Raw genomic sequence first — 19,110 nt, forward strand, 5'->3', positions numbered from 1 at the left:
AGTTACATCTCTAATCCGTGAGGGGAAGGAAGAGCAGAGGAATTGACACACAGGAGCCTTCCAAACAGAGTAAGTTCAGATATTCTCCCCACTCCCTCTCTTGAAATAGACGTAGCATCCCTCACATCCCCCAGACTTCAAACTATCCTGAATTATTTCTGTAGTTGACTTTTGTTTGTAAAACATTTTTAAGCAATTTATTTGAGCTCTGTGGCTGTGACTGTAAACTTGCCAGTTTAGATAGTCATGATTCTGGGAACTAAGGCCTGAGAGCAAGTTGTTTAGGGGGGTTGTTGTTGTTCTTGTGAGTTTTGTTGCTCGTTTGTTTGGGTTTTTTTAATTCTCATAAATTACTTGCAACTATTTGCTGCTTCTGGGAATTCAGCTCCTTGAAATATAATATAAAGTTCAAAATCAATAATACCAGCCAAAGTATTGTCAGTTAAATTAAGATGGAGAACTGTGGAAATCTGGTTTTGGTTTTCTTTAGGCATAAGAGTTGGAGTAGATAATTAGACCTTTAGTGGCCAGAAGAAGAATGTAGGGCAGAAAGATGTTCCAGCCCTTCACACGTGGTACAGACTGACAGCCAAGCCCCACTTTGTTACCTTTCCAATCAATCAGACAAAGCAAAATGCTGGTTTTGTGCCTTAGGTCTGGGCTCTCTAATGTCTTTCCTGATAAGAGTTCTGTTCAGCCAAAAATACCATCCTAATGTGTAAGATCTTCTTGGGTTTTATGGTTTTCTAGTCTACTATTTAACATACTCTAATTTATAATCTGTTTTTTTTAAACAGAAATCGGTAATTAGTCTTGTCTAGAACAAGTTATATGCTCTGTTGTTAAAGATCAATGAGTGGTATCATTTATGGACTTTAAAGAACCTTCATAATTTGCATAAGCCAATATTTGTCTTATCTAGGTAGAAAGATATGTCTTCATTAGTGCAACTCTTCAGAGATCAGAATTACCACGAGCTAAAAGGGCAGTGTATCCAGCAGAGACGGCTCTTCGAAGATCCCGAGTTTCCAGCCTCGGATGAGTCCCTTTTCTATCAAACAGCACCACCAAGGAAAGTTGAATGGAAGCGCCCAAAGGTAGTTGGTGCTCTCCTTGTGAGGAGCTGCTGTTTGTATTGTTCCACTCCTGCTGTCTTCTCCGTGCTAAAATAGTTTTGTGAATATATTCTCCCTCCCTTTTTCCATCCGTTTTCTGTCACTGTGTGATTCAGACAGCAGCCCCTCTGTGTCACAGTGCTGTCCGAAATGGAAGTCATGCCTTAATGTAAAAAGACAAAAAGGAAGAGTTCTGTGGAGCATAATCATGGTTTTTACTGTTGATGGCTCTCTAATAACAAGCAGCAGTGTGAGGTGACTCCAGCCATAGCAATGTTTAAATCGGCCCTCTTTATTTAATTAAGAATACCAGTAACAGATCGGTCAATCCAGGAATACTTTCTGTGAATAAATTCTTCATTTCCTGGGTCAATCTGTGGATACGTACCTATCTAGGTTGCTATGTTGATGGAAGTACTTCAGCAAGGTGTTGAGATTCTTAATTCAAGTTTCTTTTCAATACCTGTCACTTGTGTATGTACAGTAATTGCAATACAAAAGCTGAGCTTTACATATCAAATCTAGTGCCTTCCCCCAGGTTGTCTCTTTTGTTTGGTTTTTGGTTTTTTTGTTGTTGTTTTGTTTCTCGTGTGTTGGTTTGGTTTTTTTTTTTAAAGTTGTATCTAACCCTTGTAAAAAACACTAGGTTTTATTAACTGAACAGATAGCATGTTCCTGCCTGGAATACTGGAAATGACCCAAATAGTAATGTTGGATTGTTGCTCATTATTATAGTTCTCTGCATGTTTTCAGAGTAACTTGTGCCTTATTAAAAGGTATGGGGAAAGGAAATCTCACGGTAGCAATGATTTGCTCTCTACATAGTGCCAAAAATAAAGAGGAAACCATGTGTGTAGTTGGCTGCCAGGTTACCTTTTGTATTAACTATACTGGAGCCACAGAGCCCAGCTACATACAGGTCTTAAGGGCTTTGAATGACTTCTGCAATATAAGGCAGGACGATCACAAGCTCCTCCCAGGGAATACTCAAGTACACAGATGTGTAGCTGATGCAGAGGAGAGAAGGTGAGTTCCCAAGAGGTGTCTAAGCAAACCTTTCTTCTCTGGGGAACTTGACACCCTCTTCCTTGGCAGTGTTTCAGAGAGGCTCTGGTGAAATCTTGGCAGCAAGTTTTACCCAGAGGGAATGGAGAGTTTTCCTTTATTAACTGATACCATCTCTGGTCTCTGCATGGCTATGCTGAAGTTACTGTAGATTTTGCCTTTGACTTCTATAAAACCTTTATTACACACCAGTGATTTCGTATTTGAAATGAACAGCTATTGTCTGTACACAACTAATAATGCTTATGTCTATTTGCCACTCTTACTAGCATCTTAACAGGAAAACAAATGCACCATTTGCTTCTAATTGTAACTGATGTACTAGACCTTTCAAATTGTTACTATTGCTTATATGGGATCTGTTAAGTGGCTTACTCTGAGGTTTTATCCTTCACATACCTTGTATTTATAAAGTAGTTCACAGCCATAAGCAAATAATTCAGAAGAACACAAAATCATTCCCAACTTTGACAATGTGGCTTTCCATTAGAGAGTGTAATCTGTCCTCACACTCTGACAAGTGTAATGAAGAGACAGTGGAAGCCTCTAGCCAGATGCACAGTGGTTTTACCCTTAAGTGTGGTGAATTTGTCCTTTATTTCACCCATGTCCACTTTTGGAATTAGGGTTAATCTTCTGGAAGCACAAACTTGGGTGTCTTTTCTTAGAAAATGTGATGCCAATGGCAACGTGATCTACTTCATATGCAGCTGGTACTGTTCCCTGCCCTCTGTGACGGAGGACAGCAGATGAGTCTGAGCAAGGTTGCTCTGTATTTGCCAAGATGACATGAGACTTTTGGGTTTTTTCTTTCTTCTTTTTTTTCCTGGTAGTGTTCATTTCTCACAGCAGCTTCATAGTGAAATTTTAGTGAGCAGAGCAAGGGTTGCTTTCCTGCTTCTCATTTTAGTTTTCCAAGTAAGACATGAGACTGAAGAAAGAAAAGAATGAATTTGGGGAAAAAAAATGTAGGCATTCCAAAGTCTTTGGGTTTATTTTTATTTCTGTAGTGCTTTCCTGTTTATTGGAGTCTTTCATTCCCTTCTAGAAGGGGAAATACCATGCAGTCAGTCACAGCGAGGTCAGGGAAAGCTTTGTGCTTCCTAAGAGATGTGAAGCAAGAGCTAGACTCTAGATAAGGATGCCATTTTAGGCCATTCTTGTGTGTGTGTGTGTGTGTTCATTCAAGGTGGTGATCAGTGGTACGAAGTCTAGTTGAAGGCCAGTAACTAGCATTGTACCCCAGGGGTCAATACTGAGTCCAATCATGTTCAACATCTTCATTAATAATCTGGATGATGATGTAGGGACATTGGACTAGATGACCTCCAAAGGTGCCTTTCAACCTCAATCCTTCTGTGATTCTGTGTGCTATTCTAAAGCTGTGTTTTCCTTGCTCCCCTTTCTTGCTCCAAGGTAGAGCAGCTCTTAGGGCCCGTGTGGGGCTACTCCTACAGGTTTGTGGAGAATAGCTAGAGTATCCCAGTCTTGCCCTTCTTGGGTGGTAGAAGGAGTTGATGCCTAGGAGGTATGGAAGCTGCCTTTGTTCTCATGGTGAGCCTGTTAGTCTTGAGGGAGAGGGGCCTGTCTCTGTGGAGCAGAGCAGAGGTGACGATCTACTTCCCAATGTTTCTTCATGGGTCATCTCCTCTCTTCCATATGGAACTATATTGTACTCTAAGTTAACTGGCTGAATGCTTAATTGTCCTTTTGGAGTGATGAGCTTTCCAGAGTGTTTCCTTTTTTTAAGAGGGAAATGGCCTTGCAATATGAGCATAAGACAAAGACCAGAACTGTCATCTCCTGAGACAGATTCCGAGCAGGCCACTTAGTCCTCTTGCCTCACCAACTCTCCCAGAAACTACAGCTGTGTATCCCCCAGCCAGCCCCAGATGACTGTACAGCATCTTGAATGTGAAGGGACTAAAAGGTGATTCCCTCTTTCCTATCCTCCTACCATCTACATAGGCAGTGGATAGCCTGTCCAGATGCTGCTACTTGTATACTAGTACGAGCAAGCAGCTTTTTGCTTTGGAAAGCCTGTGTAGCTGTCTGAGCAGCTGGGGAATGCTGCCCAGCACACACAGAGCTGGGGGATGCTGCTGCAGTTGCTGTCGCTGATGCTGGTGTCCAAACAAGTGCATTTGGGATCTGTGAATCTAAAGCTTTTCTGTGGAGAGGTGAAAGCTGGTATTTTGGTTTCAGCTCACAGATATGCTCGTGCTTTTTTCAGTTACCCTAAATGGTTGGTGGTGGCCAGAGAGAACAAATGCTTAGGAAGAGTATCTGTATAGTCAAAAGGATTTTATTCTGCTCTAATGGAAAAAGGAGTATAAGTGAGAGAGAGAGAAAAGAGGAGGAGAGGGGTAAAGGGTTTCTCCCACTCTGTTTTTTTTCCTTGGATCTGCACCTGCAATGTTAAATATGTTCTGTTTGCTCATTCCAGTCAGACTCACTGTGATAGGTCATTAACAATCTGACATTAATTACTTGTTTTGTACTTCTAAAGTCTCTTTGGGGAAGAGAACAAAGACAGGGTAGTGTTACTTCTGTGGCACCCCAGTATTAAGAAACTGGTGAACACAAAAGGCGCTGTGTAATTACCGTGCAGTCTCCCTAGGATGGCGTGACTTTCCAAGGAGAAATGTTGTTACGGAAAGACCATCGAACAAGTAAGAGTTGTGTGCACTGCTTATGTGCAGTGCTGGGTTTTGGTTTCTTTGGGCGCAGTGCGGAATGCCGTTGGCAGGCTGGGCTAGCGGGTGCTGATTGTACTGAGGAGCTTAGGTGCGTGTTTGCTGATAACGCTGCATTTCACTGCTGGGTAGTAAATGAACTCAAAAGGTCTGGCCCCACCTGGGATATCTGATAGAGCTGGCTGAAACATGGAATTGGCAAGTTGTAGTGCTCTGAAATTCTGTATTTTATTCTAAGTGGGAAAAAGAAAAGTCTGAATGTACCAGAAGATTTGCCTAAAAATGAGCTTGGACCTTATTTTACTTTGTTTCTATATCACCTTCTTTTGTGATACTCTCCACACCAGTGATGGGTTATGAAAAGTAAAAATAGTATCAAAATGCCAAATTGTTTTTTCACTTCTGGGGAAAAAAAAAAAATCTCAAAATGTTAAAATTGATTTCATAGAAAAAAATCATCTTTGTCAGAATGACATTTTCTGACAGAATCATTGAACAGATGACACGGGTGTCAGGCTGCCGGCTATGCAGTCAGTTTCTCAGCCCCTTCCCCTGCTGTAGCCCCAGGGGAGGGGAGGGCTGGTCTCCGCCAGCCCTTTGGTTGCTCAGCCCAAGGCAGTTTTTGGGCACTCCAGGCAGGACTCACCTTGCCCAAAGGTTAGATGCTCGTAACGGATCTCTGACGTGAGGCAGTCACCACCAGCTCCCGTTACAAGCAGTGGAGAGGAACTGATGTATTTAGGCTGTGATTCAACTGACATACCTGAGATGTTGGCTTCAGGCTGAGATGAATCATGCGCCACAAGTGCCTGGTCTCTGCGGACCAGAAGTTCAGAGAGTGAACTCAGATGTTGATGCCAACAACATGAATCCTTTGCTGGTGTTCCAGAACATTGGGCTCTGCTAATATCTCAGTTCCTCTGCCCACCTGTAAAATAACAACTGAGCTGAGCATGACCATTTCAAAGGTGCAGCATCTTCCAGAGCCCTTCAGTGTGCAGGAAGGCTCCTCACTGTAACATGTCTTTTTAAGGTACAGTTTATTCCCTCCTTCGCCCCCGACACCACACAGGGAGGTGTTACCTCTGCTTCTGTGCTGTTCCAGGCTGTCGCTGAGGGAGAGTGGGGTCAGCATATCCCCATCTTCCCATTGCAGCACTTGACCCCCTTGCATAGGATAAGGATGGAGGTACGTCCTTCCCTCTTCTATTTGCTCCACACCACAGCAGAGGGACAGTGCCTCTGCCTGTTGTGGGGGAAGTCATGCGGGGACTGATCAGAACTGTCCTCAGACAGAAGGGCTCAGTCTGTGAGCAAGGATTTATAAATGACTGATTTTGCACAGCCGTTTTCAAGAAGCGCTTTTAGAACCTAATGCAGAACTGAGGGACTCTCCTTTTTAGAACTAGCCTCCCACCCTTTAGATCAAAAGCAATAATTTCAGATACAAAACACCTGAAATTTTCTGTGGGTTTGTTAGAAAGAGGAAGAAAGAATCCCCCCCATTGATGGACAGTTTTTTCTGCCCATCAATATTAGCATCAAAGCCCATCCTGCTCTCTTCCTCTGATTTCCCTGGAGTTTCCATCCCCTCTGCCAGGCTCAAGTGGGGCTGGGGGTAGCTGTGTCCTGCCAAGAGGCTGGAGAAGCCTCTCTTCCCCCCCTGCTATCTCTGCTGGCCCTGGGGTGTCCTTGGCCACCTGTCCTGGTTAACCCCTTCCTGAGGGCAGGCACTGCCTCTGTCTGGTGGTCCTGGTCAGCATCGGCTTCTAGCAGCAAGCAGCTCTAGTGAAAACACCCGGCAATGACAGTCGCTCTGCTGAAAGGATATTTTGTCTTTCTTATTTTTAACTAAACCTTGTGTTTGTCTCAATTTTTTCACTGAGCATTGACCTTGCAAAAAATATTAAATCCCAAGGACATCTTTATCAGCGTTAAACAAATAGCAGTGATCCCCCAACCAGGGCAGGCATCCATGTGGAGAAAGAGTGGATAATCTTGCTTCAGAGATAAGTGATGCTCTTTAGTTATTCATAAAGGGAAATAATAGCCTGATCCTACAGAATGAGAGTCTTATCATGTGCTTTCCTGGTTTCCCTGCTTGATGCTCTGTTTTATAAGCCCTGTTTTTGCTTTCGTCTGCATCTTTATGAAAAGGCTATGATTGTACCCTTATGTTCTGGAAAGACAGAGCTGGTTCTTTTTTTTTTTTTGTAAGACAGCACAGAAAGACACTGTGACAGTACTGCTGAACTGCTTCCCAAGAAACCCCTCGTGTCCAAGGCCACAGGAGGATCTGCTGCTCTGTTTGATTAAATCCCCATTAACTCACTGGTGCTAAAGCTCAAATACCTGACTGAAAGCGGAGAATAGCATACTCGTGGCCCACCGCCTGCCCCGTGTTCCTAGAAACACTCCATGCCATGGGCCCGAGTCTCCATTCTTCTCACCGATTTTTCCAATGTTTTCAGGGGTGGTTATCACCATGCAAGTGAAAAGGACCAGGAAATAAGGTGCTGTGTTCTGGAATGATACAGCGATGGGAATAAACAGAACAAGTGTCTCCTCAGTTCCCAGACTGGGGAGTGTGGGATGAGCAGGTTGGTCACTTATCCAGGGCAGTGTGAGGGACTGAGGTGCCAGAAAACTCAGGAGCTCCGACTTCTGCACCTGCATGTGTTTCTAGATGGTGGCACCAGCTTTTATTTGCTTTTAACTGGTGGAAAATGATCAGTTGTCCCAAGAGCTAAAACATCTTTGTATTTGCAAGTGCTGATTTGCACCTTGGAAACCTCTCCCACCTCTAAACCTGTCTTAGAAGATTTTTGCCCTCCTTTGGAAGGCAGAGGAGGCCTAGGGTATGCCTGCCTGGGCACTTAGTCTGGATTAGCTTTACATATTTTGCATGAATGTTCTTTATTGCACATATGTTCTCAGTGACAACATTTGTGGTCACAGTAAACACTCCTCCAGAATGTTTAACAGTATCTCTGTCCTCATAAATTTTGTGGAATGAGTGTCACAAAAGACTTGACTGTCAGGTGTAAGCACACCTGGGTTAAATGTCCCTCAGAGACAATGCATGGCTTCATCATTTGATTCCTCTGTCTCTTCTGTGACTGCATTGCTGCAGTCTAACCCTATTTTCCAGTTTGACTGTGAACAAGACCAGAGTCATCTACTTATGTCTGGGACTACGTGTCAGAGTCCAGCAATGCGTGCAGGAGAGGCACCGGAGAGGGAGGTACCCCGGCACTGCCTCTGGGCTTGTGCAGTCGCCCGACAGTGCGCTGCAAGAACAGTTTCGGGGCACGGAGCAGAGTGACAGCTCGTTGTACCCTGGGATATCTGCCAGGATGGGGCCTGGGGATAATCCAGAGCTGGAGGAGAGTGGAGATTAAAGGGCAATGTCATAAACTGGCAGGACAAAGTGATGTTGGACTCTTAGCAGTGCAGTGTAGTTATGTTGCTGCCTTCTGCGTGACAAACTGATTTGATTGTAACAGCCCCTGTGAATAATGACACTTCTCAGGTTTGCCAGATTCCCTCCCCATGACCCCAGCTCTCTTCTGGAGCGTAGCTCTTGATTTAATGATCGCTTTTTTGGATCTGAGCATGCTTTTTGCTCCCTTCAGCCTCTTCTTTCCAGTTAAAACTATGGGGCAACGCCAGTGCTCTTCCTTAATCAGAATAGAGGTCCCTCCCCACACCCCTCACTCCTCAAGCTTTGCAAGATCTAATTGTTGTTCTTCTGTGAAAATATGACTTATTCTGCAAAGGCTGCTGACACATCCTGAAATAGCCAAAATTTTGGGTTTTATTTTCCTGTCTATGCCCAGAATTGTCCATGTTTCTCTGTTGTCGGTGGTTATTGACTCTTGCTGAAGTGCAGATGAAGAAAAGTTGCAAAGCCCTGTGTGCTGTGACATTTGTGTTTGTACTTGACACTGGTACGCATGGAATGTGCCTGAATCTGAGAGGTGAGGAAATGTGTTTCAAAGTGTGGTGGTGAGCCTCTGCTGAGCTTTGAGGGAGCTCATGAATCCTTTTATGTGCCTCAAACGTATGGAGGCATTGATGGGAATACAAAGGTGGTTTCAGGTTGTAGGTTGTGTGAGCCACCCACCAGTGTCTTCCAGCTTGCTTATTAGTTGTGCTTCTCTGGAACGTGTTTGTAGGAGAAAAGGACTATGAAAAACTTGGCTTTGTGCTAACATGAAATAAACCTTAACTGGCTGCTTCTTCCTTTTGCATCTGTCACATCCTAGATCATAATACCGTGGATGTTGTCCTCCACAGCCTGAGTGAGTGAGTCTGAGGTACCAACGGTAACCTTCAGTGCGTGACTTTCAGATATTGCACTCCATTACCGGTGCTGTATGTGGATTCTAGAGGATTATAGGACTTCCTAGGTTACACTAGTTACCATTTTAACAGGCACTTTTGTATGCAGTAATTAGCTGTGATTACACATGTGTGCAGTAGCAGGGAGGCTATTTGCCATTGTTATGAATAGTTTTACTTGCCATTAAAAGCAGATTTAGCTATGCTTCTTGCGCTCCAGCTTGTTCTCTGCTATGGAAAAGATTAAGTCAGATGTTTCTTTGCTAAACATAAATGTGTGCATATATACAGGGAAGGGTTGGAGTGCACCTTGATTTTTATACAAGAGCATAAGCCTTGCAGACTCAAAAGTAGTATAAAAGGTCATAGGCAAAGTGGGCTCTGACCTAGGTTTAAACCCTTCATCTTAAAGAAATAGGAAAGAAATTAAGAGCTAAACTCTGGGAAGTAGTCTGCCCTGGAAGGTAATCAGACAGGTTGATGGGAAGGCTTCTGTACACATTAATCATGTTTTCTATGTCAAAATTGTGGAGGTGGAGAGAAGACCGTGTAGCCCTCTAGATATAATGCAACCTTCTGTTACTATGGAGGGTGTGGGTGAGGGGACAACAACAGATAGATGGGAAACCACCAGAAGAAAATTATTTTTGAATTATGGTAAATGATCTTTTCTTTCCCCATTAGCTGTGTATACGATGAACTGTGTACCCCGTAACCTCCTGCAAATGAAGTCTAGCACTGCTGAACGTTTAATCTGATAAAGTGTCACAGCATTCTCTGTGCTTGATGACGCTGAGCTTGGCTGCATCCATCTGTCATTCTCATGCAGGTGTCGATCTGAGGAGGTGAAGGAGCTGCTTGCCAAGGGCTGGCTGCTGTAGCCCCCACATTAGAAGTAAGGGCAGGCTGCTCCTGGGGAGGAAGGAGTTAAATCCATCCCAGCTGTGGGAGCTCAGATGTTGGCACAGCTCCCAAAGATGCATGTGGCAACACAAAAGCAAGCTCTTCACACCCGTTGCCCTAGCAACTGCGCATTCACATGGCAGGGATTGGCAGTTGCACCCCGCAGAAGATGATGCGGTTGCAATTAAGTCGAATTGTCTTCAGGTTGTTAGATTTAATTTTGAGCTGGGGAGGAAGGGGTAGGGTGATGGGTGAACATTACTGATATTAACAATGAACTGCCACCCGTTTGAGATCCTGGAGTAAGCAGGACTCCATCGTGCTCTGTGTTTCCTTAAGGGTAAAATTAGTGCTGGCACTTGGCTCCTGAACCTTGGATTTTTGTTGGAGAGACTCAAAAATCTGCCTCGAGCTTTATTTGTTTAGTGAGGGTAGATTTAGTGAAGTTATCAATCTTCCATGCATCTTGCCGTGTATCTCCAGTCATACTGCTGTTCTTGCATCCTGATGATCCACAGACAGGAACAACAGGGTTTACAAAGACCCCATGGAATTGGGCTACTAGAAGGAGGTGTCCAAAAGTGGAGGGCAAGGTCTTTCAAATCCAAGTCAAGACAAGTCTTATCCTTACTAATGGCTGTAATTCCGGATCAAGTGGATTCAGAATCTGCTTTCTTGTTGTCTTATTTGGTGAAATCAGTTGACTTGGAGTATTTTTGCTAGCAGTGGGAAATGTAATGTTGTAATGTTCAAGCGGGGTGGTTGCCATATGGTTTTGCTGTGGAGTGCTGAGCCAGAAGTGGTCAACTGTGATTTGGTGCATGAGAGGTACATGTGAATCCACTGAAATTCAAAACATTATAAAGCAGTTAGCAACACCCTGGCAAGTCTTCAGTATATTGTGACTAATGTTTCCCATGCTCTTAAAGCCCAGTAACACTTAATCAAAGGCAAGAACACCTAACTTCGTTCATGCAACTGGTTTTATTCACTATCAGTTACAAGGTCCTGATCTTGTCTCTAGTTACACTTCAGAAATGGTTTTCAAGCCAACTGAATGTTTATGACAAGTCTAGGAAGTAAAGCCCTATATTCATGGGACTTAAGTGATGTGAATGACCAGGTGAATGTGGGGTGCTAAAAATGTAAGAGAAATAGCATCAGGAAGTACTGTATTGGATGTCTTTCCCGCTCCTGGAAAAAGTGTAAATACTAAACCATCTGCCTGTATTTTGAAGGAGATACTGAAATCTAAATATTATAGAAATATTAAGGGTGTAGGTAGATCAAGCTTTTAGCATTTGATTTAGATATTAACCATTTCATCTACTGATTTGTACCTGAAGAGAATTTCAGTTTATGGATATGAGAAAAATATTTGTGTGCTAATGTACAGGTGCTTTGTACACACGAGACAGACTCGGTGAAATGCTGCAAAGGGTATGTTGATGTGCTTCTGTGTATGTGTTCTTCCTTACGTGAGCACATCACATTTAGGTTGGTTGGCTTGGAGACTGAACATATGCAGTTGTGATGGTGGTTTCTGTTCTGATATGGAGTGAAAAGGGACCTTGTTGAAATTTTTCAAAGAAGAAAAAATGTGAGCACAAGCAGAAAAGCAAGTCTCTCTCTGCCACCATAGCTCAGTGCTTTAAAACGTTGCGTGGGATCTTATGGACCAAATCTTCCTTTTGTTGCTTCTCTTACTTTTCATCAGCAAATTGAGCATTCATGGGAATTGCCTTGGTGTCTGGAATATTGGTTATAATGGGGTGGGAATATCTGGAATTTATGGCCATGAGTAATGTGGACAACAGAAACTTTACTGCTGGAAAATAGTAGAAAAAAAACAGCCAAACAAACCTGCTCTTGTTCCCACAACAATAAAGTTTTCTCAAATTATGTTAACTAGCTCTAACTTTAAAGATGAGGCTTATGAGTATTGGGATGAGTTGATGACTTTGAAAAATAGGCTCTGTGAGTGATCAGACATTGGCAGCTTCAAATTTACTGCCACAGAGAGTATAGAGAAGATTAATGAGAAAAATTTGATTAAGAAATGATCTTGATATAATTTTATTTTAGTATTTAGTATCTTCTTTAAAAACCTATTTAAATAAAAAATGTCAAGGCTTGTATAATTATGTTGTAGAATAATACAGACTGTTTCTTGCATGAGCAAAGAAAAAAGTGAGTTATTACTTTATAATTCACTTTCCTGTCCTCTTATATTGTCAATGATAACAGTGATAACCTAAATAACAGTGCTAATAACTTAAATACATGTATAATGTACTGATCTACAGGGATCAGAAAAGTAACTGGAATGCATTGGAACTGGAGTTCTTGCTCTAGCAACCAGAAACATAAGTTCTCGTATAGATGAACATAATAGAAGATCACTGTCATTATTACTGCTAATCTAATATGATCTTGTAGTAATTTTAAAATTAATAATAGTCCAAGTAATTGGTCTTTTTGAGGAGCAAACACTTTTTAAAAAAAAAAAAGAGGGGAGGAATGGGTCTTTTGGGGGGAATATTCAGTTGAAGCAATTTTTTTTTTTTTCCCTGATGTTGCAACTTTCCCCCAAATACAGTAATAAAAATGAAATGTTTCTTGATTTTTTTTTTTTTTTTTTTTTTTTTTTTTTTTTTTTTAGAGGCAAGGAAACATTTTCCATCTATAAAAGGACTTCCCTTGCTCATCTTCTAAGATACATGGAACGGCATGTTCTGATGGTGTCTGGCCAAGTAATTCCCTGAAAACATTGTGGGCTTTGTTTTGTTTCTTTCTTTCTCCCAGTATTATTTTCTCTTTAGGTTTTGCGATGGCTTGATTTTTTTCACCGAACATGTTCTGAAAAGAAAATGACTTCTCCTTCTTCTCCTTTTGCAAGTGAACACACCTTCACGTGTTCCTTCCCTCCCAGTCTGCTCTACCACTGCTCTTCTGTCTTCCTCCTCGTGTGACATTTCTTTGCTCATATTATTTGCAGACATAAAGGAAGCAAACTGTCCAGGCAAATAATCCGAACTGCTGTTGTTTGTGGTGTTGTAGCTGATGATCTAGACATTCTCAGGAGAGTCATGCTGGATTTTCCAGCCCTTTTCTTCTAGTCTCTGTGCTTCAGGACCTGTTTTTATGACTCAGCATAATTGCCTTGTGAAATAAACAGGTTTGATGCGGTGAGGGTACCAGAGTGTGGATATTTGAGTGTGTGTTTCTAGCTCTTCTTATGGTGATTTGCTTTGAATTTGAGAGAAAGAGGTGCTTCTCTGAGGAGAGAGGAGGTAAAAGACAAAATGTTTGTCATCCTTTCCAGGCATAATAGCGCTCAGATTGGGTGTTCATGACTTGCATCAAGATGCTGTTTCTTCTGTATCTGGGATGTGCTGTGTCCTGCTACCTCAGAAATTGGGCAGAAGGAGCTGGTAGCCAAAGTGAGTTAAGAGCAGAAGGAAAGACCAGAGCTGGTGTGGTACCCTTTAGCAGCACCCAGGCAGATGAAGGTTGTGAGCTACATCCAGCTGTTTTGTACAGTCCATTGCCTTTACTTGGCCAAGAAGTGGCAAAAGTGGGGGTTTTGTGGGAGTGTGTTTGTGTGTTTCACAACTGGGAGGAGGTTTTTTTCCCCGGCCGGCCAGAAATGGAAGAAACAAACAGGAGCATTTTTGTTACATTAGCCATGTAAAATATGGTTGACAGTTCACAACATGTGAAAGCAGTCTGGGGAAAGAGGGAGACTCTAAAGGAGGCATCGAAGAGCATACAATTTAGTCTCCTGTGTTTAATCTTAAACATTTTTATTAATCTGTTCTTGTTAGCTTATCTCTTACGGAGTCAACTCCTGTAGAGCAAAGGGAAGAGCCTTTATTGCCGGAGTAGAAGAGACAGCTGCCACAAGATATCCTTCCTCAAGCACTTGAGGGCATATTATGTTGATCACAGTAAAAGGGGAGTCGCCTGGATGGGAGATCATCCTGAGCTGAAGTCCCCAGGCCATGGCCACTGTGCTAGTTCATGTTCAACAAGACACTGATCCTTTCACAGTGGCTGTGACAGGCTCTGCTGCAAGTCCTGCCTCATCTTCCAGCAGGCACTCTAATTGGAGTTTATTGTCAGAGGTTTGGGTTGGAAAAGGTGTGTTGATTTTTGTCTGTAGATTTGGCCTGTTATTATTCTAAAGTAATCTCTGTCACCAAATCATCAAAGTAATAATTAACAGGCTTGTCTCTGGAAGTTTGCTGTGGACCCTGCAAGAATCCTGTTAACAGCAAATATTTTGTATTTGATTGCATTTTGCTAGAGAGAGAATTTTCAAGGTGAAGCAATATAAACTTCATATACAACTATAAATGTCACCAATATAAACCCCCAGCAACCTGAAATCTTGATTCACTTGGCAATAGCATTTCCACCTGTGACAACACCAATCCAATTTCTAATATAAATATGCAGCCTGTATGATGGGCTACGGGTGCCAGAGCCACTGTGCACTAAGAAGTTTTGAGTCTGGTCCCAAATACTGTTAATATCTGCAAGTGCTTCACGCTCACAGATCCCCACCCAGAGCAGGCAGGCACGGATGTACGTACATGGATGTATGTACAGGGACTTGGGAAGCAGAATGGTGCAGTGGGAAGAAGGATGAAGCAGTGCTTTGGACTTGCATTGTCACACCAGGGCAAATCTCTGGCATTTTGAAGTAGAGAGAGATCCAGAGTCTGTGCTATAAAACTTGAGTGGTGTTAGCTTTATAAGGGGGATTTAAAATTTTTTTTTCTCATTGAGGTGAGTCAGTATTTGCATGTGCTAAGAGAAGTGATGGGAAAACAGTCATATTCCAGATGGACAGTACAGCCATCTGCTTTTCTAGAAGATGGATCCAAGAAGCATGGAGAAGTTATTGGACAGAGCAATCATCAAATGCAAAGGGCTGTGGCAGATGTGTTGTTAAGCGCTTTCTTTCCCAGTTGTTTTGTTCCTGTAGTAAGGAAGTGAGCAGAGCTGTGTGTGGTGCTCCGAGGACTCCTCTCACATGGCCAAACAAACAACTAAGGGATCTCTTAACTCCCTTAATCCATTCCGGCAGTTATTGCTGGCAGCGGCCGGAATTCATGTCTCAGAGGGGTATGTACAGCTGTGTGACCCTCGTCCATGTCCCGTTTTCCTAGACCAGAATCTGCAGTTCAAATCAAGGCTGAGGTGTACTGGGGAGTTCAGTGTGCTGTGCCTCAGCCATGCTCTAAGTAAGAAGCCCCAAAAACTTCATGGTATTTCATTCCGATGGGCTCCATTTCTGTGTTTGAAAATGTTCATCAGAAATAGGACCAGGAATTCTGTTTTGTTCTAGCTTTTTCTGTTTCTGCTTGGCTTTCTGCAGCAGAGTGGTGACACCCAACTCTGGCAGCATACTTAGCCTTGAAGAGACCTTGATGGTGCTTCTAGGTGTTAATCAATTTGAAAAATGAAACATGGGAGAACCTAGTGCTCTAGAACTTGGGAGAGGAGGTCCTCACTTTTTTTGAGATAAGTGTTTAATTTAAGAATTGGGACTTGGGACTGAAACAGATACTGTTTTATTCTCCTAAGGATGTTATTTTAGAAAGCATTCTTTTCTAAACAATAGGAATTTATGAACTTAGTTTAATTCACTCTCATTCCCATCAGTGATATAAGGTGGTGCACCTCGATATTAATAACATGTTTTTGGTGTGAAACGCCGGCCCCTTTCAAAGTCTTGGAATTTTCGCTGTGGCCTGTCACCTTGCCTTTCCCACACTAGGCTGAGTACGGGAGGCATTGTGAAAACATTTTTTGGCATGTTTCCATCTTGTTTTCTGACTGGATAAACCATTCCTCCCAGAATATTTTATCCTTAATGTTTTCATCCGGGGAAGTTGTGAAGTTTCTTCTGGAATTGCCAAAATGTTCCCAGAATAGAGCTGTTGCTCACCCTTATTTTAATAATTCCATAATTTTATTTCTATTTTGCCTGGAAAATCTTGTTATGGAGCTTACCCAGAAGAAGAGATGAGCAAGGAACAGTAAAGCCTTCAGCTATCAGCAAATCCCTGATGTCTAACCTCTCCATTACAGTCTGGTGACTGAGTGGACCCTGTATGGCATGAACTTGATGGCTCAATCCTGTTTCTGGTGTCACTTCAGAAAATTCTTTGTTCTTAGTCATACCCTTCTGTGTTGGCTGTGTCATGACAGGAATTAAAAACCACAGTGGCACCTTGCCAGCGTTCCTGCCCTCCCTCCTCCAGAAAGCTTGCTGAAGAGCTGGGCATTCAGTGGATGTCCTAATACACAGCTGCATCCTTCCTCCCCCTTGTCTTGCAGGTACCAGGGCAGTGTGAGGCATGGGTTCCCTTTTTTTGTGGTGATATCCTTAGATATACTCACCCTTCAATGAGGGTTGCATTTATTTCAATGTGATGGAGAGGCAGTGTTTTGAAAGTGGCATCTTTCTTAACAGTGTTATTCACCGAAGTCTTCCAGGGATATAATTATGAGCAAACATTTGTAAATGACATGCATGCTTGCCAAGCAGACAGCTCTCCAGATGCCAGTATTTTGTTATCTTCTCTCTTGGCAGTTTTTCCAGTTTATATTTCCCTCCTTCAGACTGGATGGAGGCTTTCTTATGTTGTTGCGGTTGTTTCCTCTAAAGAAAAAATACTAAACGACCTCAATGTCCCTTCTAGAACATAAACAGTACAATTCCAAGGTTCTGAATGTTTTTTTAAAGTTTAAAATGTCAGGTTTTATTTAGTTGGTTCAATCGTCATTAGATGAAAATTGGTTTCTCAGAGAGTCAGCTTTTATTTGTCCTGAGGCAATGCGATGATAGTAAGAATGACATGGTAAAATTTATTTTGAGCCTGTAAAACAAAAAGCCCAAAGATCACATGCTCGGCTCGCGTAAGTCTTCTTACAGTAATTGTTAGTTCATCGATTTAATCTTCCTAAAGAATTAAATGTCTGGCTTCTCTGAAGGAAAAATTATAGGCCAAACATGCCAGTTGCAAAGGTAATTAAGGTACTGTTCTGTCAACACTCTTCCCCAAGAGTGGAAAGCATCCACATCTAAAAAAATGCTTTGTATGTTACGAGCTTTATGCTTTTCTCCTTTCCATATTTAAAAGGGTTTTGGGGATGAGTAAAGTCCTGGAATTGAGGTTTTGTAAGCCATTATATCTTAGATTTGCAAAATATTTTGTTTGAATTTCATGCTGTTTCCCTGTGATTTAGATGTATGTTTCCTTCAAGATGAATTCTACTTAAAAATTAAAGGTCTCTCTTTTCCTGGCTAAAAAGCTTTTAAAAATCCTTCACAGCTGAAAGAACCTTTTAGAACTGCTGTCCTGCCTGTATGTGGCATTGTTTCTTACTTAATCATAAAGGCTAAAACATTTTGAATTTACATCTTTTCAAGTTTGCAGGAAACAAAATGTTCTTTCTCAGGAAAATACGCTATCTTTGTTAAGAGCAGATGTTATCTTCTGGTCTTTATGCACTGAACTTTGGCCAGTGTTGCAGGTGTCAGAAGCCATCTTGACCTACTCATGTGCATCAGGAAATGGAATCTCTGTTCTTAGAGACATTCAAAAGCCATCTTGGCATTGTCCTGGGCAGCATGCTCTAGGTGACCCTACCTGAGCAGAGGGGTTGGACAAGGTGACTTCCAGAGGTCTCTTCCAACCTCAACCATTCTGTGATCAGGGAGAGGGGAGCTGGGCCATGGGGGATTTCAGTGCAGAGTCTAATGAGCGCGCAGTTAGTATGGGGTCTGGGACTCCTTTGTTGGGCTGGATAATGAGTGTCCATACGGTTCTCTTACTTCGATCTCAGTTTTCTTATGTTGAGGCCAATTCATCTCGTGTACAGTCATCCATGTGTGTATATTTATATAATACATGTATACGTATACATCTATACATGCTCCAAGCCCTACTTCTTATTTTCACTCCTTAAATGCAGAGCATCTTTAGCTCTTTAGAGGATCACAAAATCCTCAAAAATTCACTCCCTAACTCCCATTATCTATCTGTTTCACCAGAAATAATGAAACATACAGCTTTATGCAGATGCTTATTTCATCGGCTGCAACATTTTGGGTGGAAAACTCGCCCTGGAAAAGAGCAGAACTGGCCTTATTAACTAAAAAGGCCTTCAGGACTGGGCCAGTCTAACAAAGAGTGTCTGTGCTGTATAAAGCATATTGAGGTCTGTTTTTTGCCCGGAGACAGCACTTTCTAGTCTGATACAGTGAATAAAGAATTGAAATAGGGTTTTTTCCTAAGACTGTACCAAACCTTTAGTCCTGTGATGGTGAGCAAAAAGTTAAATCTCATTTGGCCATGATCCAGCTGTGGGCTGAGCTTTGGTCTGCAAGTTTACAGTTTTATTGATGCTTCAGCTTTATCACAGGTACAAGCACTTGTGGGACTGATGAATAACATGACTGCAGGGCTTTGCTCTCCCTTGGTCACTAGGATAACCCTATAGATAATTGGATCCATTTGCACAGACTTTGTGCAGAGCTCATCTTGCTGTAGCTTTTGTGCATGATCACTGTTGTCTGTTTTCTCCTCCCTTCAGAAAAGGGGCATTTAAGCCTTGGACATCTAATTTTCCTCCCTAAATGGAGATGTGAATGCGGTACCTCATGCTCTGGCCTCTCCTCCCTCCTCTTTCACTCACTGACTCTGCTCTCCACAAGCGAAAGTTCTCAGAAATGATAGTTGTCTAAAAGCTGCTTTTGCATTTGGGCACATGATCTCACTGGTGAAACAGCTAATGTCTGGACTGTAAGAGGAATAATTCAAATTTAACTGAAATATTTCAAATGTAATCTAACCATGGCATTTCTCATCCCTAGTATTAATGGGCTTTTTCTGTTCCTAAAAGCATGATGAATCTCTCGTTAACAAAACCAAAGCAGTATCTGTCTATGGATAGAGGTGGATTGAGGG

At 42.3% G+C, this 19,110-nt stretch overlaps 1 protein-coding gene across 1 annotated transcript in view; it reads left to right on the forward strand.

The window, feature by feature from the left end:
• Positions 1 to 932: 932 nt before the first annotated feature.
• Positions 933 to 19,110, forward strand: part of LOC104154995 (calpain-5-like) — a 54,252-nt gene continuing 36,074 nt past the window's right edge. The window contains exon 1 of the mRNA XM_009705991.1: positions 933 to 1,097. Coding sequence (XP_009704293.1) covers positions 933 to 1,097 — 165 coding nt within the window. The remainder of the gene's footprint in view (positions 1,098 to 19,110) is intronic.

Source organism: Cariama cristata, unplaced genomic scaffold (assembly GCF_000690535.1).
Source record: "Cariama cristata isolate BGI_N322 unplaced genomic scaffold, ASM69053v1 scaffold10860, whole genome shotgun sequence".
Taxonomy (NCBI): Eukaryota; Metazoa; Chordata; class Aves; order Cariamiformes; family Cariamidae; genus Cariama; species Cariama cristata.